Here is a 13,202-nt window from a genome sequence, read left to right on the forward strand (position 1 = left end):
GCTTTCCTCACAATGTTTTCCTTCACCATGGACGGACCATCTATTGAAATCAGAAGGGAAAGCACTGGATGCGGGCTGCCTCCGATCGGATAAGCTGGAAAAAATTGGGAGAGACCTATGTTCAGCAGTATACGTCCTATGGCTGGGCTGATGATGAAGCTTAGTTTCACCAATATTCATCGTTTTATCTTTCCCCAACAGACTCGGTCGGTTCCCTGCGAAGGTCCACGTCCTACGTCCTGAAGGAGCCGCGAGACACTGCCAAGAAACACGTTCAAATTATTGCGTAGCCCAGCGAGAAACACTTCGTTGAATGTGTTACGTTGTTATAGTGCGCCTGTGGAATGCATACTCAACCTGGAGGTCAATTTACTTGCATAAGTAGGTACACTAAGGGGCAGCGAAACCTGACTGCTCTTAGAATTACAGTGCTAGCTTAGAGGGGTCAGTTTTATTTGCACCTTTCTGTACGATTACATACTTATGTTTGCCAATATTAGTGCCTCTGATTTGGACGAAAATTCAGTCATGAAAGATTGGTAATGACTGAATTTTTGGGATTTTTTTCCAGGATGAATATGAATTCCGAGAGTGAACTTTATATTAGCAGCGCCATCTAGTGCCGTGCGGTTGAACTACGAAAGTGTAGTTTTTTTGATGTGTGTACTTTTATAGACGTTTAGGATAATAAAATGTGAAAAAAGTTACGATACTATTTTATAATAATATGTAAAAATGATTGCATGTATTTTTCCAGCTTGAATTAAATTATTGGTCAAGAAAGTGCCAAGCTATGATTGTGCCAATGATTGTGCAAAAAAGTGCCAATTTTATATAAAAAAAGGATGGAAATTTATCAGTGAACTTACCAGGACAGTGAATGTATGAATTTACAATTAAAAAAAGAGTTTGTTTTCGTGGTATGATTTTTAAACAGATTTTTTCACTATTCCAGTAAATTTGTCCAGTTTGACCTGCAGTGACAGTCCACTGATAAAAATTGCACGATATGTATAAATTGTTAATATGTACCTACCTATACTGAAAACTCGAACCAGGTCAGATGGTCAGATTACTCTTATACTTATTATATGATGTCCTAAAATTAAAAAGTTGGTACTATTATTTTCATATTTGATTTGGTTAAGTATATACAGGAATTTTGCAAAAGAGGTATGGTAGCTAGAAGGAGTGACTAGTGACTAAAGGGGTCATCTCAATAATTTCCAAAGGAAGGATGCGCCCGTCAGAACGTTTTGCTTCAAGAAAATGACACCCGCGCGCTGGCCCTAATTCGAACAAATTGCAACAGATTATATGAGATATTAGGGCCAGCGCGAGGGTGCCATTTTTTTGCGATTTGCCCTGTCCTGACGGTAGTAATATTTATAAGTCAATGGATGACCCATTGACCCTAAACAACTTATAGGATTTTAAAAAACTCCACAGAAAATTTGTTGGGTCACGATGACTTTAAATCCATAGAATATATTTTTTCGTGAATTTTACTTAAACTAGTACCATTTTTGAAACATCCTGTATTTATTTAACATTAAGTCCTATATTTTATGTCGCCGTTACCACATAAGTATTAAAACCGTTGTTATTAATGAAATTACAAACAAAATTGTGTTCTTTTAATGTTAAAATAAAACAATTAATGTATAAGTTAGGTTATTATATGAGCGTGTGTTTTTAAGGAAATGAGAATAAGTACTTAATTTTGATGAATATAAGCTTATTTAACCCCAATTCTTACCAGATAAATTAAATAATGCTTGTAAAATAAATTAAGTGGCAGTTAGTTGCAGTCAAACAGTTGAGGATTTTTTTTTTCAAAATGTCTAGGCGGATAACATAACGTCGCTTTGTCTGCAGATGTCCTAAAATACCTACCTAAAACACCTGTTTTACCTGATGAACAATAAAATGATTTATTCTTCTTTACACGCCAAGCTACTTTTTAGCAAGCTGTCTTGGGAAAAGTTTTCATATTTGAAGGAGTTAGTTATATTATTTTTTTTTTGCTTTCAATTTTGATGTGCTTATTTTTACTGGAATGTATCTTAGATGGTATAGACAGTGTCAGCAGTCAATTTAACTCATTTAACTTTGAATTATCTGGTTATTAAAAAGTCACCTTATTCAGATTTTCTTAAGTGTTTTTAAAATAATCTTATATTGATCAATGTTGAAATGAGTGTGTTAAAACGCTAGATTAATTAATATTGTAGGCAATTTGTAAAATAATGTAAGTATATTAAATGTTTTGTATATTAATATAATGTAGGTGTGTAATATTACTTTCTAAGAAATGTTCAAAACAACCAAATTTGTATTTAAGTATTATGAGTATTTCGTTTTATATTATAGCTAAAAAACTTTCCCTTTATCTATATTTTATGGTAATACACCTATTTTATTACCTGCTTAGCTTTTTTTGCAAGATGAAAAAGTCCCCGCTTTTAATTTTGTATTTCAGAACGAACGACTAGAGTTTATGTTATTATCCTGCAGTGGGACACCAATTACTTAATAAAAGTAAGCGTCCACCTATCGGACGAATCGATCAAATGGATTTTCATAAAAAAATTAGAAACTTTGTCAGCAATACCGATGAAGTGGACGCACTTATATAAATAATACTAATATGCGATGCGTCCGTTGCGTACGGTGCCAAAAGGTGGACACTTACTTTTAGGCTGTGTTCTCGCATTTGCCTAGTAACGAAGCAGCCTTTTTATAATTTAATGAATTTTAGAAACGTATTTTAAGTATATTGATTTAAAACAAATATGATAACCTACTTAGGTAGTCAGAAAATGTGTTAAATCTACCCTTTAGACTAAATTTGTTATTGAAACTAACTAATCCCTACTTACTTAAGTATCTATTCTATCTAAAGTTACTCTTTTCATATTCTATTACTTATGTTATCTATGAATGTTAAAAAAATCTCTTTTCTTGTGATTCAATAACCTTAACTTAGCAGTTCAATTTCGTAGTTTATTCTATTAATTATAAATTCATTTCTATGAAAGATAATCATAAACTACTCCTCTGGTGCAAGTAATAAATCTCTAAAAATCAGACACGATTAAAATGGTATTACAGTCTTGCGTGAACCATGCTTTGGCATTATAAAGATTAAGTCGAAAGTATACTGCCGATTCTGATGAGATTCAGATTCAGATTTTAAATTCACAGCCAATAAAAAAACAAATGATCGTGTGTAATGATCTCGCAGGTTTACATTTTTGTTTATTTCTTTCACACGTTCCAATATAAAATGACATTGGTGTTTCAAAATAGCTAGGTGAATGATAAAATAGCTTGTAATACGCCGCCGCCGTTATGCAACTATTGTAACATGGTTATTAAATCAACTTTAAAGAAGCGTCCTCTTTTTTAATGTTTTTTTTTTCTTATTTTTTTTATTTTATTTATTTTTTTATTTATTATTATAAAACTAGTAGGTATTTCTGCTTATACCACCGTATTTTTCTTCTTACGCATAATATTATCATATTTTCATGATATCCGGTGAATTAATTGGTTCTTCTTTATTTTTACTGTTAACAATTTTAACAAAAATCATTCCTACACAATATTGCTTCGTTTCCCTAGACACTTTTTCGGCCTACGCTACATACCATTTTATAACATCATGTATATTATTTAATATAACATTCTGTATGTTATTATTTTTAATACGACAAATTAGATCTCAGAAATGAGTTTAAACATAAAAATCTTTCTATTTTCTCACGCTGTATTCAGTAGCCTAATAATTATTATGTAAATTAAGGATTTTCGAGTGCTTTTTTATAAAACTGTGTCTTATACCTAAGTGGTGAATTTTAAAGTATGAATTTCGGAAATAAACTTATGAACATGATTTGATTTAGTTTTATTTAAGTTAATTATTACACTTATCTTATACCTATAATAATACAATACCAATACAAACACTCACACCTTGTACTAATTTACTCCTTTGCGGGGTAGGCAGAGGTGCATTGCTGCACTCACTTTTCGCCAGTGTTATGTTAGTCCCAATGTAATAGGGGGTGGGCCTATTGCCATTTTACGGGCACATCCAAGACCCGAGAACAAATATCTGTGTTTAAACAAATATCTGCCCCAGCCGGGAATCGAACCCGGGACCATCGGCTCAGTAGACAGGGTCACTAACCACTGCGCCATTCGGTCGTCTTACGTACTTACATACGTATAATGAGTAAATATTATAACAAAGTGTGCAATGAAGCAGATTTTAAGTTACTATAAAACTTAGGAAGTATAAGGCTGATAAATCTGACCCCTGTCATAAGCATTGTTACTATGAGAGGGGGTCAGGTTTCTCTGCACATGACCGTACCTACTTAGGCGTTTCAAATTAACCGTAAATATTTCTATTCATTGAGAGTTTATTCTTGTGAACTTTATTTTTGTTACTAGTTCTGTACTTTTTGTACTTCCCATTGGATTGTGGTTTGGTATATTTGAGTGGAGGCAAAGGTATGGTCTGAAACAAAAACAAAGCATTAAAATTAAATATCATTCGCAAACTCACATATTAATGATATACGAACAATGATGTTGATTCTGAAGGCAGAAATTCTAATTTTAACGCTGTCAAACTAAAAAAATTGCTAGCATAAAATGACATTTACGGAAACAATCATAGAGTCGAATTTTAAACAAAGAAATTAAGGTTATGACATCGCTAAATTTAAAATTTCTGCCTTCAGAATCGATATCAATATGTTGTGTCTAACCGAACTATAATTCAAAATAAGAGCTCAGTGGTAGAAGTGGTTTCTTTTGTTTATCAAGACGATTTAAATAAATAAATATAAATATAAATATGTGGGGACATCTCACACACGGCCATCCGACCCCAAGCTAGGCAGAACCTGTGTTATGGGTGTCGGACAGCTGATATATATATCTACACAAATACATAGATAGATAGATACTAAATATAAATATCAACACCCAAGACCCGAGTACAAATATCTGTCTTTAAACAAATATCTGCCCCAGCCGGGATTCGAACCCGGGACCTTCGGCTCAGTAGTCAGGGTCACTAACCACTACGCCATTCGGTCGTCATTTTTTTTCATTTTTTTGCACTGACCCTTCACACGGGTTACCAGCCACAACCAGTCAACCACAACCACAAAACGCCGCTGCCACTGGCATATTTTCTGTAATTTTCGTACATTTTATATTCCCTCTCCCACAGAGCATACCTGAACATCATCCTTCTCCTTCCCATACGCCGGTTCCTTCACATCAGGTCGTGGGTTCCGCAGCTCCTCACTGTCTTCATCATCAGCACCCTCGTTGCTGTCCCCGTGGGTGCCTGACTGCTTCTGGACCACGATGCAACTGGAATCAGCAGGACTGGACGTTGGTTGGACGCTTTCGGGCAGCTTGAAAACATCTGACAGTCGGGTTGCCCACTTGCCAGACAACTCTCTCAGCACAAGCTTCCTTGTGTTGAGGTCCACAAACCCGCACTAGGCTGGCGTGGAGAAACCCTCCTTTCATTGTAAGGAGACCCAAGTCCCAATAGTGGGGACGTGATTGGTCGTGATGATGATGGACTTGGTATACAAGTGTTGCAAAAGTGGTAGGTATAGTAAGCCTTAAGCTAACCTAACTAACGTTAAAAACCCCGACATTCAACACTAAAAAAAGCTTAACTATTGAATGGTTTATTCGATTTTGAATAAATATGGCGAAAAACAGACGCGGTAACATTATCTAAAACACTAAACGAAAATTGGTTCAGGCGTTTGGGAGCTACGTTGCCACAGACAGATACACAGACGTGATAAATATACTTAACATAATTATAATGCCACCCACCGTTTTTGTCGATAATGCTCAGATATTCTTTCAGAAATACATTGGTTTATTGTAAAATAGATCACCAGTAATGCCAACCACACTAACTTAGCCATCTTCCTAAAGCAAACAACTGAATAGAATGTTTTTTTTCGAAAATGTAGTTGTATTTGTATTAGCCAAAGAGCGTTATCAATGCATGTAAAGGTAAGGTTACACTGCACTAATAAGTATTATAAATGCGACGGATGTTTGTTACTTCTTCATTAACACGGCTGAACCGATTTTAATGGGAATGGAGTTAGCTCACATCCTGGATAACACATAGACTTTTTATCACGGAATTCCGTCGAGAAATCTTTTTAAGGCGACGCGTAGTGCGCGGGTACAGCTAGTTAATAATAAACCATACATAATGAGAAGCATATACCAACGACCGACTCACTAGAACCAATAAATGAATAGTCTAGTATATCATTTATGAAATCCCGAAAAAATCGTTGTCATTATGGTCGTGCAGGTACTTTTTAACTTTAGTAGAGCACATTATTTTTTGTCAGAAGAGATCCCAAAAATAATTTTGCTCCAATTCCAACTTAATATGAACTGCCGAAGGGTAGCTACATAACTGATAAAATTCAACTCTTTACTACTGCTACCAATACTGGACAGTGTGTACACAGTCTTACAATTTAGCGTTAGTAATCAAGGAAGAGCTTAATGACCTATGCGGGCTAGTATAACATAGGTAATCACTGGTTCTAGGTACCTAGGAACTATAATTATTTATGCACCTTTATGATCATGCCGATATAATTATTAGCACATCTAGATATTATGTGAACTCACCAACCCGCAGTGGACCAGCGTGGTGGAAAATGGTCCAAGCTTAGGAAGGCAGTTTAGACCTTGGGGACATGCACAAAGGTTGCACTAGAGAGAGCCGGGTGCAGGTACTTTCACCCCCACAGGGAATAGAATAGAATAGAATAGATCATGCCGATTCTAAAGGCATACTACTTAAATATCCGTTACTCTATGCTACTACAGATAGATACACACATACACATTAAACGTATAACACACCTCTTATTCCGTCGGGGTCACAAAATTAACAGAGCCACTGATTGAGCTAACACCTTTCAACTGGCTTTTTCCAACAAATTTTACCGAAAGTTTATACAGTCTAATAGGTAACCAATGTAAGATGAACTCATTACAATTTCTTACAAATACGGGACGGAATGTAGTCAATGTTCAAGGCAGTTCAAGCTGAGGGAATATTAAATGTTTTGTTAGTAGAATAACATCAAATTACTATGACTACCTAGCTTAATAACGCCGTCTGTAATATTGAATTACATCTAAATGTTTCAAACTAAGAGCGAAATAATAAAATCCTTACTATCCTTCCTTACTAATATTATAAATGCGAAAGTAACTGTGTCTGTCTGTCTGTCTGTCTGTCTGTTACTCTTTCACGCCAAAACTACTGAACGGATTTGAATGAAATTTGGTATACATATGGTCTAGACCCTGGGAATGAACATAGGCTACTTTTTATCCCGGAATTCCCACGGGAAAACTTATTAAGGCGAAGCGAAGCGCGCGGGAACAGCTAGTTACATATAAATGTTACAAACTAAGAGCGAAATAATCAATTTTTAAAATAAATGTTTTAAAGTAGGTTGTACTGTACCTATAAAATTTAGTGTTGGCATTTTGGAAATGGAACTTTTTCATTGCTCCCGAGTGTAATATTGTGTTACGAGTATAGGTTACTTATATCCCAGTGTTCCCACGGGAAACCCCTTAAAAGACGATCCTAAGCTCGCACAGAAAAGTTAGTCTAGAATACATACCAACATAGAAGGGTCAGGATATAATGGTTATGGTACAATAGTCATTTGTTTGATAGGGTCGGTAGGTCAATTAAGTTATCAGAACAATATGATAACTGGCCTCTCGATATAATGGTGTAACTTGAATTTTGTGTAAATTTGCACTGATTTTTTTTGTACATTTTCATATCCAAAATGCAACATAAAAAACACAGGTTTTGTGTTCGGTAAAGAAATTATTCAGTGTATCACGTAGCAGCACTCGGAAAGCTCAGTAATAAAATGACACCCTTGTAGGTATACAAGATTAGTTACTGTAGTAGTACGATAAAAGTAGTTTGTAAAATGCATCTACGAAATGTATGTCCACGTAAGTAAGTAAGTATATATATTATACTAGCTGTCCCCGCGCGCTTCGCTTCGCCTTAAAAAGTTTTCCCGTGGGAATTCCGGGATAAAAAGTAGCCTATGTTCTTTCCCAGGGTCTAGACCGTATGTATACCAAATTTCATTCAAATCCGTTCAGTAGCTTTGGCGTGAAAGAGTAACAGACAGACAGACAGACAGACAGACAGACAGACACAGTTACTTTCGCATTTATAATATTAGTTAGGAAGTTAGGATAGTTAGGATTATAGAGATTAGAGAAAACTTACGTCCAATTGTGACCAGTACACAGAATGATGGTATGATTATTAAATAATAAACTTAATCTACCGTTACTAATTACCATGTTGTCGGGAACAAATGCTCTTGTTTACATGATATATGTGCGCCGCTTTGATTAATTTTCCCTTTTCCTCTAGGTTATCTCAAGTATGTTAGCACAACGTGAGAAGGGTTTTCCTCAAGGGAATTATTAAATATAAAAATAAGGTTTTGTTTATGTAGACTGCTATATTAAACTCATGCTAGTATTTACAGTCACAGGTAATCCGAGTGTTTACATTCTATTGTACAGGGTGGTGTAAAGCGAGAGAGGGAAACTCAGGGAAAAACTTTTGATCTATCACGCTTTCTTTAACATCCTGTATAATTCAGCCTCAAAACATTTCTGTCTCTAGTAGACTTTAAGTTTTGCATGACTGCCTGGCTTAGTAGTTAAAGATTCGGATGACTGTATTGAAGGTCCCGGGTTGAATCTCTGGCCTGAGCAGATAGGTATTTATTTAAAGACAAATGTTTGTTTTAGGGTTTTGGTTATTAAATGTTTGTGTCGTGTGATATCTCCAAACCGCAAAAGTTACAAGCGTTTCTTATATGTACCTGTTTCTGGTAACTTATTGATTAAATTTGTGACAAAAATCTAGCTATAAATAATGGCTATCCTTTCTAAGCCAACAAGAAAGCTAAAAAAGCTATTCAACAAAAAAAAAAGTATAATTTTTTTGAAACGACAAAATTTAAAAATTATGACTTATGACGTTATTGCTTGAGCGCACTTGGACAGTTGATAAGGTACTATTCGGACTATCAGTGCGTCCCAATGCGGTACATTTGTCACTAGTTATTCAAAGCTACTACATTTAAAGATTATTATTAGTAAACAATAATGTTGTAGTAGGTAATTCAGTTATTGACAATTTTATTTTAATCATATTTTATAATGGATGTGTTGTGTATTTGTTTGTGCGTGGAATTGAAATAAGTGTGTTTTGTGATTGCTTTCAGATTATAATGATGATTGTCATAAGCCTTGTGATAGGTAAGTGCCAAAATATTTAGTTTAAATCTTTAAAAAAGCCAATATTAAGGTACCTACCCGAGAAAAGTGTGATTATCAATAAAATGTATGTGTAGGCCTACCTCTAATTTTTTTTTAGGGGCGTAAGGCGTAACCGATTTTATAATATCAAGTCAAAGCATATCAAGAAAGTTGGTCACAAGATTTATAAAAATGTTTTTTGTTACTTCTAAAAGTACCTATATAGTGAAGATGATACCTACCTACAATATTCGGGTGCACTAAATAATTATGAGTCTCCTAGTATAAAGTGACTAGGTATCTACTATTCCTTTGCCTTTGAAAGAAATAACGTATATAGTAAGTAGTAGTTTATTAGGTCAACACTAGTTAACATTAATTGGCCGTGATATTGATTTGATTAATCAAGGTCTAAAAATTATAATTCAAGAAATACTTAATCATAGGACATTGACCTGTCTAATGTATAAATATTATTATTATAAGAGTGAGTTTCGATCGACACCGAGTTTGTGAATTGGCCATTAGTGTAGTTTTTTAAACCAAGTTTGAACCAACCTATGTTGTTGCAAAAGTGCTATAGTACTCGTAAACCGAAAGGGGTGACCCATTCTGAACCACTTTTTAGTTCTTCACTTGGGGATTCTGGAGATTTTTGACATTGACACTTTTTTTTAAATATTTTATTTTATAGAGAACTTGATACGCTAAGGCGACCATGTCGTCCTCTGGGGATTCTGGAGACAACGTTGTCACGTGATAAAGTTTCTATTGGATGTAACTAATTTTTTTCTTTCGAATTTCCAAAAAAAATACCGAATGATGCCCTGAGTCACACCCTTTCGGTTTAATAACTTCCACCTTTGCAATACCCTATAAACCTATTACCATTTTCATCCCAGCCCTGCTATCACTAACCGAGGGCCTCCCAACCAGCGGCCTCCAGCTCCTGTTCCCGGCGCTCAGGCAGTACACCTACGAGATCAAGACCAACATCAGCTGCGGAACCCTGGCTCCGGTGGAGAGCGACTCCTACTGGACTTTAGAGGGGACTGTTCTGGTGCAGGTGTATGATAATTATACGAGGGTGAGGTACACGCTCGGGGATTTGAAGGTGAGAAATTATGCTTACTATACCTTGTTTCACGGGGAAAGACATCTGACAGGACCCTTATTACATTCGAATAAGGGAAGTTTTTGCTTGTATCAGCTGTCTTTCCTCGTGGAAAAAGGTATAATTAGCATTTTATCCTACTAATATTATAAATGCGAAAGTTTGTGTGTATGTTTGTTACGTCTTCACGTCAAAACGTCTGAACCGTTTTTGACGAAGTTTAGTATAGAGATAGGTGACACCCTTGATTAACACGTAGGCTACTTTTTATTGCGGTTTTCCCACGGGAAAACTTATTAAGCTTTAAGGAACAGCTAGTAAATAAGATGCCAAAAAACTAGTAGTACAGGTATATACTGTACCCTGGAGGGCACGGTGCTGTGGTGCAGGTGTATGTTAACTACAACACGGTGAGGTACACGCTGGAGGATTTGAAGTTGAGGAAACTCAGGGCCTGTTTCACAGTGTTTGGATAATGGCAATGGCTACCTGTGGCATACGAGTAGAACAATGGCAACGTGAAATCGTGTGTCATACTCAATGACCTGTGGTGTGGGCATGGAAGTAATATTACTTCCATGCCTGTGGTATAAAAGACATGCTGTCACTGTCTAAAACAAAATTAGCCATTATGCAGTCATTGTGAAACGACTGTTTCACTGAATTAGCTCATTGTAAACCGGTGTTTTGAATGTTTCAAAAACTATCTCGAATTTTGTTTAAACCAGCTTGATATACGTGGTGGAAAAATAAGATGAGCCCTGCAGGGTAATCTTAAATCTTCAAGTTAACAAAACTGCATTTATTTTATTTAATCCTTTATTGCTTATTTACGGTTTTTGCCTATCTTTCAGACATCAATATTCAGCAAACACCACGGCTATGTCTCGTACAAGAAGACTGAAGCCGCCCAGAGTCTGCAGGAACCCTGGGAGGTGGACTACCAGGTAAGTGTCCACCACTTATTTGACGACCCACTGGTGTAGTGGTGGTGGTGTAGTGTGACCCTGACTGCAATGCCGACGGTCCCGGGTTCGATTCCTTAACGGGGCACACTAGGTACTGGGACTGGGTGAAACATAGGTTCTTCAAGCTAATTAAAATTTAGTGAACTATGGTAGTTTTGTGAAAAACGCTTTCGAACGGAAGTTATGTTTTTTTTTCAATTGGCTCCGCTACTAAGCCTTGAATTTCACGTTAAGTGCTATGTTTTAACACCATTTGCTCTGTACATAATTGTCAAAACGGGACAAGGCCCAATAGGTACACCAAAAAAGAATTTTCAAAATCGGTCCATAAATTGCGGAGTAATCCATGGAGTAATCGGTGAACATACATTAAAAAAAACATACTGACGAATTGAGAACCTCCTAATTTTTTCGAAGTCGGTTAAAAAGTATGTATAATTATTTCAGGAAGACGGCAACATCGACCACCTGTACGTGTCTCCACAAGAGCCTCTGTGGGCCACCAACATGAAGCGAGCCCTCTCGTTCAACATGCAACTGAAGAGAGACGTCGGCACGTATTATAATATTGAGGTTTGTAACCTTGGATTTACAATATGCGAACAAGATGATGTGTAAAATACAAAAACAAAGCAAAAAAAGTTGAACCTAATGACATCCATCCATGTACCTACATATTGTACACATGATATACGCAGTATACAAAATGCGGATTAATAAGTCTATGATGCGGGCAGTTTTTTTGCCTGTGCGATGTCAAACTATATTTTTTCAGTGAAAAATTAGATGGGAAATCTACAAACGGAATAATACAGTCAAATTTTAAACAAAGATGATAAAGAAAAAGATAAAATACTCTTTATTGCACACAAACAGAAACAGTTTCACAAACATAGAAAAGAAAATAAATAGTACAATCGGCGACCTTATTACAAAAAATTCAGGATTTGAGCTTAAATATTATTTCACTGATTTGTTTCACAGTCGTGCCTCTACCAAACATACAAGGATTGCCAAGTAGTCTACGTAGCCAATGGCAACACCATAAGGAAGTACAACGCTCTTCACATATTGTCCGAGAACTCTGGCTACAACAGCTGGATGTCCGTGCCTATGGACTTCAGTAAGGCTGCCTTCTTCGGAGGTCCGGAAGCCATGTACAGCGGTCCTGGGGACTATAATGGACCAGTAAGTTTAGTCCTTTAGGAATTGGTATAATAACTAACATACGTACTACCTCTACATACCTAGGTATAATGCTAACAACTGTAATCCCCGAAGGGGTAGTCAGAGGTGACTTGTAAGCTAGCCACCGCTTTTCGTTTTTGTAGGTACTTACGTGATAGGTATAGATAGCCGTCTATGAATGAGTACAGTGCACTTAGGCTACATATCAAGAATCTAGATGTGCAGGTTTCATGACGATGATTTCCTTCACCATAGAGTACGTGGTATACTCAAATTGCCAATTTTTTATGAGTTTATTGGTGCATCTCAGGATTCACAACACAAGGCGTCATGAATGAGAGCCGAAACCTAATCCCTTACGCTACCACACCTCTTTATTTTGATAAAATAAAATAAACATAAAATCAATTGAATTCTTAATTTGGTCGATTCATCTAACTTTCGCTATAAATTTTTAAAATACTTACTTATTTTTGTATTTTCTAATGTGAACTAAAAAAAATGTATCAAATAAAATAATGCAACAA

The 13,202-nt window shown here is 35.9% G+C and overlaps 2 protein-coding genes and 1 long non-coding RNA gene across 5 annotated transcripts in view; 2 read left to right on the forward strand and 1 right to left on the reverse strand.

Moving 5' to 3' along the window:
- LOC105390423 (glutamate receptor ionotropic, kainate 2) overlaps positions 1-1,889 on the forward strand; it is a 54,819-nt gene extending 52,930 nt beyond the window's left edge. The window contains exon 21 of the mRNA XM_048629974.1: positions 202-1,889. The gene's annotated coding sequence lies outside the window, so the exon portion shown is untranslated. The remainder of the gene's footprint in view (positions 1-201) is intronic.
- A 2,344-nt stretch (positions 1,890-4,233) lies between these two features.
- Positions 4,234-6,996, reverse strand: LOC105390404. Of its 2 annotated transcripts, none has more exons than XR_007267729.1 (3): positions 6,946-6,996; positions 5,259-5,397; positions 4,234-4,528 (listed from the first exon to the last, which is right to left on the reverse strand). It is a non-coding gene; the product is annotated as an uncharacterized LOC105390404 (long non-coding RNA). The 2 variants fall into 2 exon arrangements; XR_007267728.1 differs by lacking the exon at positions 6,946-6,996 and adding an exon at positions 5,881-6,027.
- Positions 6,997-9,161: 2,165 nt separating this feature from the next.
- LOC105390424 overlaps positions 9,162-13,202 on the forward strand; it is a 36,941-nt gene continuing 32,900 nt past the window's right edge. Inside the window, exons 1-6 of one of the 2 annotated variants that reach the window (XM_048629962.1) lie at positions 9,162-9,264; positions 9,372-9,405; positions 10,308-10,519; positions 11,374-11,466; positions 11,935-12,060; positions 12,472-12,675. In XM_048629962.1, the coding sequence (XP_048485919.1) occupies positions 9,378-9,405; positions 10,308-10,519; positions 11,374-11,466; positions 11,935-12,060; positions 12,472-12,675 (663 nt within the window). In that variant the 5' untranslated portion in view covers positions 9,162-9,264; positions 9,372-9,377. The remainder of the gene's footprint in view (positions 9,265-9,371; positions 9,406-10,307; positions 10,520-11,373; positions 11,467-11,934; positions 12,061-12,471; positions 12,676-13,202) is intronic. The other variant, XM_048629963.1, reaches the window with a different exon arrangement.

Source organism: Plutella xylostella, chromosome 24 (genome assembly GCF_932276165.1).
Source record: "Plutella xylostella chromosome 24, ilPluXylo3.1, whole genome shotgun sequence".
Taxonomy (NCBI): domain Eukaryota; kingdom Metazoa; phylum Arthropoda; class Insecta; order Lepidoptera; family Plutellidae; genus Plutella; species Plutella xylostella.